Genomic DNA, 18,049 nt, shown 5'->3' on the forward strand with positions numbered 1-18,049 from the left:
GGCTTCACAACAGAGAGAAGTTTTTCCATTTGGAGATCCGAAACTGGCATAGTTAAGAATGAAAGCTGAAATATAAGGTCGCATCAGTTGCGCAAGTTTTAAAAATGACATTGTGTACTTAGACTGATTGGCCAGTAGGTGGCAGCATACGGAGTGTTAAACAAGACAACGCGATACTTGCAGCGCGTGCGTTCGTCAATGGAAGTCATGGAAACGACATTAGCGTTCTCAACCCTATAAATGACGCTGACCTTCTGAATTCTTCCCCTTTGCGACGGGACTTTTGAGAGAGACGCCTGAAGAAGCATTTGAAGCCTCGGAAGGATTGAGCTTGTCGAGAAGTCTGCTAGCAAAACTTTCTAAAGAAGCATTTGCTGAAATACGCACTTGCTGAAGAATCCTGTGATACAACAAACCTGCGAAAGACGGTTCCTGGCCAGAAGAAGCACCAGCAGGGAGATCGGCTGGAAGGTTAAAATCATTATTTTACTATTTTAAATAAACGAAAGAAAGTTATTACAAAGATATTAGTGACTTATTTTGTTTATTTTGTGTCTGTGTGTGTGTTTTAAAGAAATACTGACTGCTGTTGAAAATAAAGACAAGTAGCATTCTTTACTAGCATAGATTGTTCTTAACTAATGAGCCTTTTCTTAACTGAATTTCGCTGGAAATGTCATGAAAGTTCCAACTGTGGTGTAGTGATTTAAGAAATATGTGTATTTTACATAATTATAGTCAAATTACTTAAATTAATGTCAAATTTCTGTAAAATTAGCTTGTTTCTTGACCGTTATTTTTGAAAAATGCTGTGATAAACACTCAGTTTCCATGGATACGCTAAATGAAATACCTTAAATATTTAATACTATTTTTAATGGTATTTACGTTTATAAGAGCGTAGATTTTAATTGTTTAGTTTCATTATTTTTTCAAGATAGGGACATGTTGATATATTTATTTTATTTTATTTTTTAGCATAGCCTGGAAACATGGGTGAATTGATTTGAAAAAAAAAAACAACTAAATCTAATCTAAGAGTATCAGGTTTGATGACATTGGTGTCCAATTCTTTGACATTTTGATGACTTCTTTGAAATATATAGCTGTAATAGTTCTCTTTGTCTTTGTGGGTTGAAACAAATTTGTGAGCTAATTTAAATTGTTTAGTGACTAAAGTGTTAGCATATTGGCATTTGTGGATAAATGTCTTGGATAATAACACTTATTAAAAATACTTTTACTGGTTTGAAAAAAACAGTCAGATTTCTGTCCAATTCTTGGCCTTTATTATTATTATTTTTTTTAAAAATGCCCTGACAAACATACTTGGTTTCCATGGTAATCACATTAGATGTGATGATTTATTAGGACACTTGAGGACACTTAACATAACATTTCCATTCATGCAGCCTTCACACACTGATGATAATAAGCTAATGGACTGTAGCCACAGATTTTGTATCATGTCAGCAATAAACTCCAGCTAAAGGTGGGAGAAGTGTCTTGCTCAAGGACGAAACGACAGAGGCGGCCATTGCAGGGCAAACGCCTACCACTGTTGCCCCAGTAATAAGCATTATAAGTCTGTGTGTACGTTAATGACTGACCATTAATAGGTAATGAAGTGTGTATAGTCGTAGTGATCATCAATCAAAGCTGATTTTCACATAGAAAATAACAATTTCTTTGTGAAAATCAGCATTGATGACTTTGGAGTCCAATTCTTGGTAAACTGGATACGTTGGTGACATTATTTTAAATGACTACAATAAAAAATTAAGAAACACTTTGCAGACATGTGCCTTCTCCTATCTATTGATCAACTTTAATATGTGTGTTTAGTTTTCCTACATGGGTGAACTGATTTTAAAAGAAAAACATCTTTACAGAACAATCAATGTGTGCCTGTTGATGTCACAAAGTAACTAAATTATTTAGTTTATTTTATGTACTTAAGACCAGAAAAACAATGTTTTTCTCCATTGCATTTTAGTGACATATCACTAAAATGAATGTTAACAGTGAACATTAAAATTCATTAGAAAAACAATGATCTCGGTTTCAGTTGTGATTCATTTGTTAGTTAAAGTTTTACACTGCTTATGTGGTTTAAAAAGTTATTTCTGGTTTTAGAAGATCTGTTTTGTTTTATTCAGATCTTTGGAATAAGAAGTCAGAGCCTGGTGCAGGTTTCAGAAAATGCCTCAAAAACACATTTGGTTTATTATTTTAATTATTTTGTCTGGCTTATCTCCAGACAAAATACAACGGCCATTTTAACACTGGACATGGATTTCTAAACCAAATAAACAGTTTCATTTTCTGTAGGAGCTCCTGGAAACGGAGGAAAGGCCACTTATGTTGGCCTGTTTATTTAAAAGGTGTACATCTATAAAACTTTTAATTTTATAGGTGTACATTTCTGCTGTTGGCTATATGTGGGAGTATGAAGGCAGTACTGATGGGGCGTCAGAGTAGCTGTGGCTGTGATTGTGAAAAATTGTGGAGCTCAAACGAATTTAGCTTGATTAGCTACAATTAAGATTTTGGTAATTTACAAATGCTATTGGAAATATATATATTTTAAACTTTGATACTTTTAAAGTGTTAAAGTTGTGTAAGCAGTGACTTAAGTAAAATAGTAATGAATGGATCACGTATCGTATCCCTGGCTATTATTAAGAATGATCAAATGTACCTGTAGCATCAAAGATTTGTGAGGATGGGTTGTTATAGAAGGTTAAACTGAGTAACTTGATGCTTTATTTTATTCACACTAATGGCACTAATGGTGTTTCATTAGCTATTAAAAAGTCCTAAACGCAGTGTATAGCTCTTTAATTTGTGTTTCCAAATGTTTAAGAGTTTATGGCTAGGGATGAATTACCAATAAGTCTAAATTTGATTTGTTGTATTTAATAATTGATTGGTACCAAGATGAAGCTGCAAGTTTGTTTGTCTGAGTGTTGATGGTCTATAGATGTTTGATCCTTGAGTTTTAGAGTGTGTTCTGGTTTTTATGTGAAATTGTGTTTTTTGCTGTTTTTTGTGACTAAAGACAAGCTTTATTTATTTTATCTCTTAATTCCCGTTCTTCTTGTATAATCACATCTGGCGTTGCAATAATATTGTTAATGAAATATATTCAAGAAAAACAAACACATTCACAAACCTGGGTTATTGTACTGTTGGTATTTCAGTGTTCCCTCTAAACATTGCTTTGGACTTTTGTGAAGGCCAAGATACTGAATTATAGCTGTTTCTGCTTTGTTTTTTCCTTTACAGCCCACACCATGGCGCTTCCAGGAGATGGATCCCCAACGTTGGAGGGACATCCAGACAACGGTAAGGAACACGGTAAGGTGTGGTTAAATGAAGCCGACGTGGTTTCTGAAGACCATGGAGAGGAGTTGAGGTATAGTTCAGCTCTGCAGTCTGTGGACTGTTCTACCAGCTCCATTGGAGACGAGGTCGGTAATGAAGACCAGGATGACTTGTGTCCAGAGAAGTCCAGACCTATCGGTACCCTGCAACATCATCAGGTAGGTTTGGAAGAGAAGGAGGCTTCTTTGACTTCCAGACGCGCCAGAAGAATAACAAATATGGTGTATGCTGCGAAGGAGGAAGACCCACCGTCAAAGCTTAGTTTTGGTACCGTGCTTCCTTCCAGCTTTAATTTCACATCTGGACTTGACAAACAGGAAGAGCCAATTTTGCGTCCAGAGGACTCCAGACCAGTCTGTATCTCGCAACACCCTCTGGGAGGCTGGAAAAATTTAGTGGCTTCTTTGACTTTTGGTCGCGCCAGGAGAGCTACAAAGAAGGTGGAAGCTGCAAAGGCGGACGACCCAAAGCCTTGTCAGCAGGTAGGTCTGAAAGAAGACGCGGCTCATGTGACATCTGTGACTGGCATAAACGGAAAGAGGACAAAGGACAGTGATGCTGAAGAGCAGCCCCCAGCCAAGAGGATCAGGGAGAACCAAGCTGATGATGAGCTCCCCTCCAAGAGGACCAGGGACACTGTTGCTAAAGAGGAGCCCCCTGCCAAGAGGACCAAGATTGGTCTTCCTCCAAGTGGTGATCTCTTTTCAGCTTTTCGGGGACGTCCTCTTGCTGAAAAGAACCTCCGTGCCAAGAGGACCAGGGACAGTGTCGCTAAAGAGGAGCCCCCTGCCAAGAGGACCAGGGACAGTGTTGCTAACATGTTGAAATCGTCTAAGGATGCTGGACTGTCACCCCCCGTCCTCAGTCCCTCACCATTGACGCACTGTGAAGATCCCATTTTGTCACCCCGTGTTTTCAGACCCCCACCAAGGATGCCATGTGACATGGAAGAGGAACCAAAACCTTCAACATCTAGTGGAATTACAGCAGGAGAGAGTTCCAGACACGTGTTGTTTAGACCTCGCTACGTCCTGTCAAGTGACTCTGAGTAGATTGGAATCCTTTAAATCTGAAGACCTATTTGGGAAGTCACATAAGAACATCATCATTTCTCTTTGGTCTCTTTGGTTCTTTATTAAAGCCAATGGGTTTCTAGCAAGCCAGAGGAAGCCTTAGGTAGCTCCTTGCACCGGGGCTTTTCTTCATCCTGCTGCTAGATTTAGTATTTTAGATGGTAAAGTTCTGGCAGGACTGAGGAAGCCTTAGGTAGCTCCTTGCGCCGGGGTTTTCTTCATCTTTGCGTTTTCCTCTCTACTCCCCCGTGTTTCAGGTGTAACAGTGGTGCTTCGCTACACAGTGCTCTCCTGTATAGTAAATTATTCTTTCCTGTTCCTCTACTAATCCACTCTCCAAGTTTTTAATGTTTCAGGTTGTAGCTGCTCATCGCTGGATCCTTTCGTCGTTGTCCATGTGGTTCCTGCCTTCTGGATCTCTTGTCTTTCACGCTGCTTGTAAGTTTTGCATTCCACTTTCACATGATGCTGCTTCCCTCCTGCTGGTGGCAGATAGATCTCTGATTCTCTGATCATCCCAGGTTGGATCTCATCAGCCTGTAAACCTCCTCATTCAACACCACCAGTCAGATGGAGGAAGATAAGAGAACCCAGTTGAAAAAAAATGTAAGGACATGCAGTTTCAATCAACAAAAAATGTTCAGCATTCAAATCTATTTCCTATTTTCTGCTGTACTTTCTCCTCACTGACACTTTTGTTTTGTGTGATTTGTTTTTATTGAGTCCTTTCATAACATTAGAGCTTTGATGAGCTTTGTGCTGATGGAAGGAGGATCAGGAATAGAGCAGAGGACCTGCTGATCTACTGGTTCTAGTAGATTTTAGAAATGGTGAGGACATGACTATGAATTGATCAGAACGTCTGATTCAGTTATCTCTTATTTAGACTGAAGTGAAGGAATGTGTGTCTGATCATGTGTTGATTCTCCAGCATCAGTGAGACGAGACAACAGCACTGGACCAATCAGGAGAGAGAAGACACAGAGGACTGAGGGGACACAGAAAACCCTGCTGAAAGTCCATTGAAGAAGATTCCTGAGTACACAGGGGGACAGCTGAGGACACAGAATAAAGAGACAGATCATGTGAAGTAGGTCCTTCAATAACAAAACAAGCATTACCATAAAATCTTATGTTGAAATTTCACCTGTTTATCAGTCAGACGTTGAATATTAAATAATTTTAGAAACATTGGTTGGTTTCTGACCCCAGATTCAGAGTCTGCAGATCAATAATGTGTCTGATCATCCCAGGTTGGATCTCCTCAGCCTGTAAACCTCCACCTTCAACACCACCAGTAAGGTGGAGGTAGATAAGAGAACCCAGTTGACGAAAAAAGTAAGAAAACTTATTTTTACCCGGCTAACAATTTTAAATATGGATGAAATTGAAATCAAATGTTCAAACTTTTTCTTTTTTCTCGTTAGATGTATATTGTTTTTTTTTAACTTTGTTGTCTTTTCTCTTTATTTCATTTCTCTGTCAACTCATGTCACATGACCTGAGTTGACCAACAATAAAGAAGAAGACCTGCTGCAGCTGCTGATCCATTGGTGTAACAGATTGTGGAAAAGGTGAGGAGATGATGACTTGATCAGAAAGTCTCTTTCAATTATGTTATTTATACAGAGATTAAGGAACGTGTGTCTGATCATGTGTTGATTCTCCAGCATCATCAGCAGCACTGGACCAATCAGGAGAGAGAAAATCTCGTCTGCTTCCTCAAGTGGGCCACCAGAGTCTCTCCAGGACCTTCATGATGTGGGTTGTCAGGGCAACTGATCTACAGTCGTTGATGACTGATGGGTGACTTTTCTTCGGTACCGGAACCAGGCATGATGTCTTCCACAACAACAGAACCTCCTCTTGGGTTGAAGAGACGCTGCCGAATCCCACAGAGGGACTCTGGGACTGACACCATCTGGACCTGCAGCCTTGTTCCGGTTCAGCCTCTCCAGCTGCCTCTTCACTGCTAGACACAGACAAGTTGGAGATGGAGGCAGCAGCGTCTCCTGATTTGGTTGAAGACAAACTGGTGGAAGCAGAAGAGTCCATGACTGAGGTGGAAGATGGAACATCTGCGGTTTGACAGGAAAGCTGTGGGACAGAGGAGGATCAGATATCAGTTTGGATGGAGACAGGAAAGGATGATGAGGAGCTTGTTCCTGGACTGAACCTGTTGAAGAATGTGTTCAGCTCATTTACTCTGTCCAGAAAATAATATTGTTAAAAAGAAAACGTCATGGTAGCATGTTTTTATGTAACAATGAGTGTGTAATGTTTGGAATGAAGAAGATATGCTGCATAATCTGATGTCATTACAAAAGAGTATTGTGACTCAGTGCAAAAACACATTTTGTTGGTTTCTGAAGAGTAAAAATTGAACAAATGTATAGATGAAGTTTATATTTCACAGTCATCACAATGCTAAAGAAAAGTCTCACAACAGTGAAAATCACTGTGTTTATTTACAAGACAGGAAGTGGATGGAAGATATTAAAAAAATTTATTATATTTCTCCGTGTCATAGGTTATTTCTATGTATTAAGATGTAATGGTGAATTTTTGGACTTATTGCTTTCTGTTTTATACTTGTGTGTAACTTTCACTTGATTTGTAAAAACATGGAAACTAATTAAGCTGATCATTGAGTAAAATAACATTGAGTTGTAAGCAAATTCAATAAAAACTTTTTTCCCATCACTGCTTTGGTTTTATTCAGACATCAGATTTGGATCATTTGATATTTTAAATTTCTGCTGTAGAGCAGCGGAACAATCATTTGATTTGTTTTTTATGCTATTTAAACTCATTGGCGTGAAGCCTGGTACAAACAAGTTATATGGCGTTAAGTCATATAAAAACAAAAGAAAACATTCAAGTTTGATCTTTTATGTTTCAAAAATAGCCTTGGTATTTACAGTCCACATAAAATACACAATCTCTCCTCACACTCCTACTGTTACCACTGAGTCTGAAGGATCAGATCAAGCTGATCTAAACAGACTTTGTCCTGGGAGGAACTAAAAAGACACGGAGAGCTGAATGAAAAAAGATACAGGACAAACAAAGCACATGGGAAATCTGGGTGTGAAGAGAATAGTGGACAAACAGATGAGTGAACACTGGCCAGAAATAAAAGACTAAAACATATTTACAAAAGAACAAAAAAAAATCTTGGTGTTTATTTACACCATAAAAAAAGAAGAGAGCCATTGAACAAAAAATATCAAGAATTAAAATGGCCAAGACACATTTAGCCTGTGGTAAAAATGTATTGATAACAATAGTTATGTCTGGATATTTAGCTTACCTTTAGGAAAGAATTGTGTCTTATTGGTCATTTTTTTATGCCTGATTGGTGTAAATAGTTTTTTATGGCAGTGGAGACAGACATTATATTGTGCATTACTGGAATTATTTCCTGGGTATCGTTGTGTGAGCAGTATTTTATTGTGAAGGCCTGCAGGCTTGAAGTATTTATTCTATTCAAAGATAATTTACTGATGAAAAGGAGTAATTAACTGTTGTCGTACCTCTTTTTATGAAATGGTTACTGCAGATGGGAATCAATGACTGTTAGCAGGAAAGATGTCCTTTAACATCTTTCCAGCAAATTTGGAGACGCCTCCAATTGAATGCACACTTTTCTCATAGTCAGGATTGTCCATAATTTTCTTGATTTTATTATTATTTTATTGATTTTTATGAAAGAAAATAGGTCTAATGTCTCTCCTTTGCTTGTGTATCAGAGTTAATATTGTATAGAATTCCACTTGTCATTACTTCTAATTTGGGTTCATGAGTAATGGGTGAAACAGCACCCCCTCCTGGTGGTTGGCCGTGATAACTATAGTGAACACAGGCATCTCCTTCCCAGTTCATAAGAGTCATGCGCGAGGTGGGTTCCCCGAATTTAACATTCTGGTTCTGCCAGTTTGATGTTCATAAAATGTTATTGCTCGTAAGGTGCTGTCCCCTCTTGACTCAGGTGACGAACCTGAGTCCTGACCAGTACATATTCTGTTCTGTACATGTAGACTCCTTTAAACTCATCCTGGCCATTATTCACTCAACGCAGAAATGATTTATAAGAACCCGACTACAATTATCAAAAAACAAAACAAACAAAAAAACCCAGTGAGGAAATAAAAATGTTTCAAAGCATTGATTAAGTGCATACTCATCTTTTATGGTACAAACTTGCATTTATTTGATAATGCTTGTGTTACAGTATTAGACAGAAGTTTGCTGTTTTCATGGAATAGCATCAACAGAACTCATACAAAGCGGGATGTCCAAATTAAATAGCTCTACAGAGTGAAACATGGCTCCTCTGTTAATCCTTACCTACGTAGCTCAGAAGTAGCTTAGCAGCTGCACAGTTCTGGCAGGTGTTTCTGCTGGCTAGTCTGAAGGAGCTGAGTGGAGGAGTGTCAGGGAAGGGCTGCTTTGCGAGGCAGAAGCTTGGAAACTGCAGCTCAGAGGAGGAGCTTGGTCCTCAGAGGCGGGGCTAGGTCCACCCAGACGTTTTGCACAGTTAAACGGTTGCCATGGAGATTAAAGAATTTCTAAAACATGCCTGAAAGAATCAAGGCAACAGTCTAGGTATGTTTTCGATGAGGTAATAACATTATAATATAGTGAAAAGCTCAAAAAAGTCGTTTTTACATAACACTGCCCCTTTAATGCCCAACAATATCCAAAGTAATTGGTTATTCAAGTCTCTAGAGAATTGCAATAATTTCCACTTTTTCCTTTTCACATGGAATCCACTTTTTAATATTTATGTCTGCATTGAAATTAATGTATTGTAAATGATCAGCTTATTAAAAAATTTTAGTGATTTTTTTAACTATCAATTTCCTTGAAATGGGACAAGATAAATTAAATAACGTTCTGTATCACCTTCGTTTACTTCTGTTTATAAATCAAAATGATGACTTCATCACAAACAGCTTTGAAATGTTGATGAAGTCATGAATCCTTCAAGTGAAAACGTACAAATATCATCGCAAGTAACATGATTTTATTGATTAATTGGGAAGATCTACGTGTTCAGGAAAAAAGTACATTATACGTAGCAGTACATTAACTGTTGTAATTGGAATGTTCAGGCATAACATTATGACCACTGAGCGGCGATGTTAGTAACATTGATTTTGCCACATCATTGCACCTTGTGGTGGATTGAATATAATTTAAGATTTGTCCATTTTACTAAAATTCCTTTAACTTACCAATAACCTACTATGAATAAATGTGTTTGATTCCAGTTAATAACATCTGCCAACAAGAAGTACACTACTTTACAGTACATGCAAGTTAATCAATCAACCCAAACATCAATCAGGTTTATTTCTATAGCACGTTTCAGCAGCAAGGCATCATAAGAATCCCAGGTTAAAATCCCAAATAAACGACGTTTAACTGAAGTCCTAAAAGGGGTGTGGGTTTTAATGTTTTTATCTTTTTTTAAAATTTCTTTCTCTTTCTAACTGTTTATTTAATGTCACATGCTGTTATTATTTTAATTATGTAAAGCACTTTGAAATGCCTTGCTGCTGAAATGTGCTATACAAATAAAATTTGATTGATTGATTGATTGATAAAAACACAAAAAATAAACACCATAGAGTCACTAATTGAGAAACCAGGAACATGTGTTACATTTTGACGAGAGCCGTCTTCAAAAATCATCAACACGCATCAAATATGTTGGTCAATGTCCCATTTATTGTGGCTCAGAAGCAACTTTAAACAGGTTACTTGGTTTTCATGAATGAACAAAGACCCGCAGAGATCTTTTTTCATGAAATCTTTAAAAAAAGAGGAAACTTTACAAAACATGGACAAACGATAAACGTCACCAAATGTTTTCACGTCAGAAAGAAACATGAAGCTATGAAATGTCACATTGTCTTAACTATGTAGCATAGTACACTGTGGAACAAAAACAATAGGAATTTAAATTAATATTATGACCCAGTCTAATAGAATTAATTCTTACTATAATACAATAAAAGATAATGATATTAATGATTTACAATAAAAGAATATTACAAGACCTAGTTTAATTTCGACTCTTACAAACCTTATTACACTGACAAAATATAAGAATCAGTTTAACAATAACTTTGTCATAACACAGTGAGACTGGATCCAGGTCTGTCATCTACTTTAAGACATCTATGATATTTACTCACACCATTACCTGAACTGAACTATCAGTTATTGATCAGTGCAACACAAACGCAGATTCTGCTTCGGCTGAAAAGCCTCTTGAGGTGTTTGTGGATTTCCTTCATCTTCAGCCCGTAGATTATTGGGTTAAACAGAGGCTGATACAGAACCACCTGCAGAGTCATGATCGATCGCGCCGCTTTGGGCAAATCGACATCCAGTCGGGCTATGATGACGTCATACGAACACAAACACGAGAAACTGACGAGAACCAGCAGGTGCGGCGCGCAGGTCTGCATGGCTCTTTTCCTGACGTCCGAGCCCCTTCTGCAGGATATGACGAGTATTTTACAGTAGGTGAAAAGGATGAACGCCAAGGGGACGAATATAGTACTAACTAAAATGAACACGCCATATATAACATAGGGCCCTGCTGAGGTCATGCAGGAAAGCTTGGTGACGGCGTTGTTGCAAAAAATCCCATTCAGCGTGAACTTACAGAGTTTGAAACCATCGCCTAGAATAAGTGACGGCACGAGCTGACAGGATGGCAGGAGCCACGCTAGAACCAGCAGAGCAGTCACCGTCCTTTTCCTCATGACGGCTTGATACTGCAGCGGTTTACAGATGGAGACGTAGCGGTCGTAAGCCATGGCTGCCAAGAGGAGGAACTCAGAACCGCACAGAGAGTAATAGATCAAAGCCTGAATCCTGCACGCCAAATGAGATGTAATCTGCACGTCGGATAAGAGGTCGATGAGAAGCTTCGGGTAGACGTTGGTGCTGAGAAGGAGCGAGTTGCAGAGCAGAGCGGCGATGAAGACGTACATGGGCTGGTGGAGGCTCCGTCGGACCCAGATGAGACACAGGATGGTTGAGTTGCTGCAGAGTATGAGGACGTAGACGCTGAACGTCATCGCAAAGTACAGGAAGCGGTATTTCTGCAATTCAACATGGCCGCCAAAAGTTATATATGTTATGTTTGGTTTGTCGTTCATTTGATCCATTATAAAAGTTCAACAAGGCAACAACAGGAATCCAAAAGGTGTTGTCTCACAGAAATGCAGTTCAAGTTAATGGATATTATGACGCGCCGGTTCGGGTGTGCTCCCCTCACAGTGAGCCGTCCGGGTCCAGTCAAAGTTTTTATCCAGCTGCTTCTCTCTCCAGGGATCTCATTAACGTGTTTACATCTGACAGGAACTCGGGTTCATTAAGGCCTAAGAAATTGGGTGTGAAAATTTCATCACTATTTGCTTCTTGTATGTCAGAAACTGAATTAAAAGTGTTTTCCAGCCATATAAAGTCATTTTATAGAAACTATGTTGACTTCTGGTGTTATAAAAATGCTCTACATATCAAATGTGACTTAAAATAAAACTTACTTCGTAATTTAATGCCTTAAAATTGGACCTCTGTCTCTTTAAAAAGCTCCTGCTCTTTCAGAAACTCCTCTACAGGAAGTCATCCCAACATGGCTCCTCTGTTAACCCTTCAACGTTTTTACCAGCATTGCTCTGAGAAGTAGCTCCTATAACGAGCTCAGCAGATGCTCAGTTACACCAGATGTTTGCTAATTGTTGCTGGCTAGTCTGAAGGAGCTGAGTGGGGGAGGGCTGCTCTGTGCGCCGGAAGCTCAGTGGCTTGCAAACTGCAACTAGAAAAGACAAGGAGACGCACCTTCAGCACCCCCAGGCCTTTTCTGAATGGTTGCCATGGAGATTCGTCCTTAGTTAGTGAGAATGTATTTTGATTATTTTAGTCCCCGAGTGTCGTGTCATGACCTTAGAAAGAAGCACATGCCCAAAGGAAGTACTGTGTTCAGATGAAGAAATGTACACAGTTCACCTCCTATGAGATTTTTTTCTTTTTACATAACTGAACTAACATTTTTAACATTACATTTTCACACAGTAAAAATGTAATGTTAAAATAAGTGATTGGTTGTTTAGCACTGGGGGAAGGCAGAGGAGCTCGATTTCTGTCACAGATAATATTTCTCATAGTGTCAACAAATATGTAAAAATAAATTTAAGTTGCTTAGTGCAACTTTCATGAAAACATGACATTTAAACTTAACATCAGACCAATGGGAAAAAAAAGAAGACAATTTTAATACAGACGTGGGCTTTAAGGAAAATTATATTTTATACCTGTTTTAATCAGACAAATAATCCTCACATTCTAATCTACTTAGCAAATACTGTGATTTCATGGGAGATAACAGTTTTGGACAGTCTTGATTATTAATATTATCTGATTATTATTCTTATGTATTTGTGACTTGATCTGCATGTTCTGTACGCTTCAGCTGAAATGATGACACCTCTTCATCACCGACCGACTTTATTGAAAACATTGAACATGAATTCAAAATACACAAGTGGATTTGAAATATACACTTTTCTTTTTAGTAAAGCAGAAATGAATTTAGATATATTTTCTTCACCAAATCACAAGTCAGAAACTACTGAAACTGAAGATAAATAAATGAAAATAAAATAAACATAAGTCCCCATATTTGGCAGCTATTGTAATCAGTACAGGTACAAACATTATTATACAGGTACATAATGTTTGTACTGATTACAATAGCTGATGGGGACTTAGTTTAATTTTATATTTTTCTACTGTATTCTCCAACAATCAAGGTAGTAATTACACTAAAGGTAAACTTAAAGAAAAAGCATTAAATTTTAAACATCAGAACTGTAATGCATTGTTAAAGTCCAACATGTTGCCTTTCACATACAGAGGAAAACGTTTCCTCACACGTTCACTTTGCGTTTGTCGTGAAAGAAAACCATTCTGAGGTGTCTGTGGATTTTTTCCATCTTCAAGCCGTAGATGATGGGGTTGAAGAGCGGATGATACAGCACCACCTGTAAAGTCATGATGAACCGCGCCGTCCTGTCCAGGTCGACCTGCAGCCGGGCCACGATGATGTCGTACGAACACAGGCAGGAGAAGCTGATCAGCACCAGCAGGTGAGGGGAACATGTCTTCGCCGCCTTCCTCCTCATACTTCCAGAGCCTCTTAAGGAAATGAACAGTATTTTCGTGTAAGTGAACAGGATGAAAAGCATGGGCAGTATTATCGTGTTCAGCGCGATGAACGAGCCGTACGTGATGTACGGCGCTCTGGAGTCCATGCAGAAAAGCTGGGAGATGGCGTTGTTGCAGAAAATCCCGTTCAGAGTCAAGTGGCACAGCTTGTAGCTCCTGCTGATGAAGAGCGACGGCACCAGCTGACAGGCGGGCAGAAGCCACGCCAGAGCCAGCAGGGCGACCACGGTGGGCTTCCTCATGGTGGCCTGGTACTGCAGGGGCCTGCATATGGACACGTACCTGTCGTATGCCATGGCCGACAGCAGCAGGAACTCGGCGCCGCACAGAGAGTAGTAGGTGAAGCTCTGCAGGTTGCACAGGGACAGAGACGTGGTCTGCTCGTCGGACAGAAAGTCCACCAGGAGTTTCGGGTAGATGGTGGCGCTGAAGAGGAGCGAGTTGAAGAGCAAGGCAGCGATGAAGACGTACATGGGCTCGTGGAGGCTCTTCTGGACCCAGATGAGGCTCAAGATGGTGGAGTTGCTGCAGATTATCAGGACGTACACGACGAGCATGACGGCGAAGTACAGAAATCTGTACCTGTGCAGCTCTACATGCCCGCCGAAGGTTATGTACGTAGAGTTTAGCTCACCAGCCACCGCGTCCATAACAAATTAATTTGAAAGTAAAAAAATAGCAATTTGTCAAAACAGCTGACATGGATACGGACGTAAACTTGAGTGGGCTCACCTGAAGGAACGAGTCGTAGCGAGTGAAGATGTTTTTATCCGACTTTGTCCCCCTCTGTGGATCTCATTAAAGTGTTTACAGATCACATGACAACAGGTTGGGGCCTGGAGGCCTGACAGCCGGTGGCTTCAGAGTTCTGCTTTAACCTATCGTTTTCAAAATAATTCTCATAATTTGTTGGGTTTTATTTAGCTTAGTTTCTAAATGAGGACACATCAGAGCACCATAAAGGGGAAGTATTATGTGTTTTCCAGGCTAGAAATGAGCTACACTAAGTAACTGAGTAACTTTTTGGAAAAAATGTACTTTGAGGAGTGTTTTTAGTCTTTTACGGTCCTTTTTACATTTACATCCTCAATCCACCCTGATGTTGTCTGTTCTCATCTAATGAACTGGCAGCGCCTCAGGTACCCATCAGGTGTTATGCTTGTCTTTTCTTTGTCTTTCTTTTTGTTGCACTTCTGTACGACGACAGTACAGGCCGATTCTGATGGCTGAGTAATTTTATTACGACGTATCGGTACTCTTACTTCAGTAAGATTTCTACCCACTGTGTGTAACTTCACTAAATGAAGAACAAACTTGTTTTAACCAATTTCACCAGACAAACTGGTGAAGTTCTGGTTAAAGTTTCATTAGTTTCATATTTAAAGAAACTAATTTGGAAAAATGTCAGCCATGTAAATTGGTCTTTGGCTACTTTCAACTTTTACTTTAGTAATACTACATTGAAGCTGTGCAGATGAAACAGTATACAGAAAAAACAAACAAACAAACAAATACCAAACACATTGTGTCCCACAAATCAGATTTGATTAGGCCTGGCTCAGCACTGGTGTGTCTTCATCAGAAACATGTTGGTTTTAGTCGTGGGTGAGAACGAGACTGAGTGGAAATCCTATTCAAATACACCAGCTTTAACGCATCACAACAAGAAACGTATTATTTTTTCCATTGATTCAAGGTTTATTTAACAAGAAAGTCCGTTCTTTTTCAAAGAGCTTTGGCCCGGAAGGCCCAGTATTACAAATAACAAATGTAACCATAAATACCATCTAACTACACAAAATAAAACATCAGTCAACATTATACAAGTAAAGTGTTTATCTTACACTCTGGTGAAAGAAGTCTTTAAACATATTGAACAAAAGTTTTGCTTCCCTCTAATATTTATTTTTCTAACTTTTCATGGTTTGTTATGTAGCATACTGTGTTATGTAGTCAAAATTACAATATATGTCAAAATTACAATATATGTCCCAATGAGATTCATTTGTCAGATTAAAAGTACTTTTTGAAAACAAACACAAAAAACCCCAGCAACTTTTAAGCTGGTTATAAACACTTTTGATATTTTTTTGTGTGTAATTAATCTATGTGTTTGATTAGTGAATTCAGCTACAGAAATAAAAACCCTTTTTGGAAAAACCCAATAATTATGAAATATGAACATAGTTTACCTAACAAGTCTTTTCCTCTGCCTATTTAGATTTTTTTATAATGTTCAGAATGTGAATATTTTCAGAACATTAACTGATCTGACATGTAGCATTTTAGATGCTGTTTGCACAACTGACAGTCTGACGGAAACCCAAACATTTGCTCTGTTAGCTGCTGTATTGAAAACTATTTTAATCACAGAAACAATTAGACAACTCAACAAAACTTTTGATGATTTAGTCACTGAGACAGTAAACACAGCTCAAATGAATCTACGAACATCCAAATTATGATAATTACATTTTCAACACCAAACTGAGATACAGTAAAATGATTAGAGGGCAAACATGTTGCTAAATTACTGCTGACTTGTTTTTTTGGTGGCGCTGAAGAAGAGCTTCTTTAAATGTTTATTAATTTCCTTCATTTTAAAACCATAAATGAACGGGTTAAACAAAGGGTGATACAGAGATATCTGCATCGTCATTATGAATCGTGCAATTCTGGGGAAATCGGACTGAACTCGGGCTATTACTACATCGTACGTCATCAAACAGAAGTAGCTGGTCAGAACCAGCAGGTGAGGCACGCAGGTCTCTACTGTCGTTTTCCTGGACTGCTTAGAGCTGCGGTAAGATATTCTAAATATGTTTGCGTACGTGAAGGTAGTAAAGAGCATAGGAAGAACTACAACGTTTGAAAAAGCAACAATCCCAAACACAGTCAGTGCTGTTGATCTCACACACTGAAGGGCATAAATAGTGTTGTTGCAAAATATTCCTTCCAAGTTAAATGTACATAATTTAGCTTGATAGCTCAGCATTGCTAGCACTACAGGAAAAAAAACAGCCACAAACCAAGCTATGATCAGGAAAGCACTGACAGTACTTTTTTTCATTATATTTCTATATCTGAGAGGTTTACATATGGCCACATATCTGTCAAAGGCCATGGCTGCTAGCAGGAGGAACTCTGAACCGCCGAAAGAGTAAAACATGAAGAATTGAAAAAGACAAGCCGGATACGATATGATTGGTTTTTCAGATAAGAAGTCGATCAAAAGCTTTGGGTAAATGTTGGTGCTGTAAAGAAGACCGTTAAACAGCAAAGCTGCGATGAAGATGTACATCGGCTCATGGAGGTTTTTGTGAATCCAGATGAGGTACAGAATAGTAGCATTGCTGCAGACTGTTAAGATGTACACAGTGAGTACAATGAAAAAGTAAAAGTATCTGTATCTGTTCAGATCTACATACCCAGACAGAGTTATGTAGGTAATGTTGATCTTGTCATCCATAATATAGACAAATATATACATGCATATATTTTTACAGCCGACTAAAATTCTTCAGACAGAGAAATTCAGTTCAAACATGACACACGTCATTACCTGCTATCAAACTTGGTGTATTATGACCAGCAGAGGTCTGAGTCTGTTCACCGCTTCTTTTATGAGATCCTCTCTCTCCCCTTCAGAGGGTTTAACCTCTGAAGACCCGTAGCATTACACAAACTAATGCAGTGTTACAGTAAAGACTGCATTTCATACAAAGACAAACTCTGTGTTATAAAGCAGTGGCAGTGACTAAATTGTAAACTTTCAATGTACATAAATTAACCACAGTATTTCACAATTATAATAAAATCAATATTGTAAATAATTGTGGCCATAAGTGTACTGTACATTGATGTGCATCTCTCAAAATATAAAACGATGCAAAATGTATTGGTTACAAAAAATAACAGATAAAATGGAATCCTAGTAGTCACCTCAAATCACATATTTCATCCTGTACACCTTAAGGTAGATAAGAATAAACTTTCAGTTTAGTTGGACAACATGAAATGCATCAACCTGGAACTTATGAAAAATGTATGAGAAACTTTGTCCTTGTTGTTTCTTTCCAGTAATGTTTCAGCCACTTAGATTTAAGAAGGTAACCGTTTGTCAATACTCAAAAATGGTTCAATACATTTAATTTCATGTGTCCATACAAATCCACTATTGTAATATTAGGATTAATTATTCTTTTCTGGCCTAAACATGTTCAAAAACTCAACAAACTTTCCACAAAAATGTCCCCAATGTGAAAATAATTTTATGGAATCAAAAGTGGGCGTGGCCATGTACAGCAAAATAAAAAGTTTCTTGGAGGTATGTTGTAACA

The 18,049-nt window shown here is 38.5% G+C and overlaps 4 protein-coding genes across 11 annotated transcripts; 1 reads left to right on the top strand and 3 right to left on the bottom strand.

Annotated features, from left to right (window-relative positions):
- LOC145548848 (uncharacterized) lies at nt 1–7,163 on the top strand. 8 transcript variants are annotated; one of them, XM_081599923.1, is made up of 8 exons: nt 1–471; nt 3,289–4,898; nt 4,982–5,066; nt 5,184–5,290; nt 5,392–5,550; nt 5,673–5,798; nt 5,967–6,034; nt 6,131–7,163. In XM_081599923.1, exon 2 carries the CDS (start codon nt 3,297–3,299, stop codon nt 4,437–4,439), a length of 1,143 nt encoding a protein of 380 aa, XP_081456049.1. In that variant the 5' UTR covers nt 1–471; nt 3,289–3,296; the 3' UTR covers nt 4,440–4,898; nt 4,982–5,066; nt 5,184–5,290; nt 5,392–5,550; nt 5,673–5,798; nt 5,967–6,034; nt 6,131–7,163. The 8 variants fall into 8 exon arrangements, with proteins under 8 accessions (XP_081456049.1, XP_081456059.1, XP_081456037.1 ...); XM_081599933.1 differs by having other exon boundaries at nt 5,983–6,034; XM_081599911.1 differs by having other exon boundaries at nt 5,714–5,798.
- A 3,507-nt stretch (nt 7,164–10,670) lies between these two features.
- On the bottom strand, nt 10,671–11,762 carry LOC103480311 (olfactory receptor 2T2-like). Its single transcript, XM_008435203.3, has one exon. It carries the CDS (start codon nt 11,648–11,650, stop codon nt 10,688–10,690), a length of 963 nt encoding a protein of 320 aa, XP_008433425.2. The 5' UTR covers nt 11,651–11,762; the 3' UTR covers nt 10,671–10,687.
- Nucleotides 11,763–13,036: 1,274 nt separating this feature from the next.
- Nucleotides 13,037–14,717, bottom strand: LOC103480322 (olfactory receptor 6N2-like). The gene has a single exon (XM_008435215.2). It carries the CDS (start codon nt 14,357–14,359, stop codon nt 13,412–13,414), a length of 948 nt encoding a protein of 315 aa, XP_008433437.2. The 5' UTR covers nt 14,360–14,717; the 3' UTR covers nt 13,037–13,411.
- Nucleotides 14,718–15,383: 666 nt separating this feature from the next.
- Nucleotides 15,384–17,405, bottom strand: LOC103477793 (olfactory receptor 6N2-like). Its single transcript, XM_008431096.3, has one exon. The coding sequence runs from the start codon at nt 17,197–17,199 to the stop codon at nt 16,240–16,242; it is 960 nt and encodes a 319-aa protein (XP_008429318.1). The 5' UTR covers nt 17,200–17,405; the 3' UTR covers nt 15,384–16,239.
- Between the last annotated feature and the right edge of the window lie 644 nt (nt 17,406–18,049).

The sequence above is a fragment of the Poecilia reticulata genome, chromosome 2 (genome assembly GCF_904066995.2).
Source record: "Poecilia reticulata chromosome 2, P_reticulata-male-v2, whole genome shotgun sequence".
Lineage (NCBI taxonomy): Eukaryota > Metazoa > Chordata > Actinopteri > Cyprinodontiformes > Poeciliidae > Poecilia > Poecilia reticulata.

What these genes read in the sequence shown, in the direction of transcription:
- LOC103480311 (XM_008435203.3), bottom strand. Translation starts at nt 11,650, where the DNA reads ATGGATCAAATGAACGACAAACCAAACATAACATATATAACTTTTGGC.
- LOC103477793 (XM_008431096.3), bottom strand. Translation starts at nt 17,199, where the DNA reads ATGTATATATTTGTCTATATTATGGATGACAAGATCAACATTACCTAC.
- LOC103480322 (XM_008435215.2), bottom strand. Translation starts at nt 14,359, where the DNA reads ATGGACGCGGTGGCTGGTGAGCTAAACTCTACGTACATAACCTTCGGC.
- LOC145548848 (XM_081599906.1), top strand. Translation starts at nt 3,297, where the DNA reads ATGGCGCTTCCAGGAGATGGATCCCCAACGTTGGAGGGACATCCAGAC.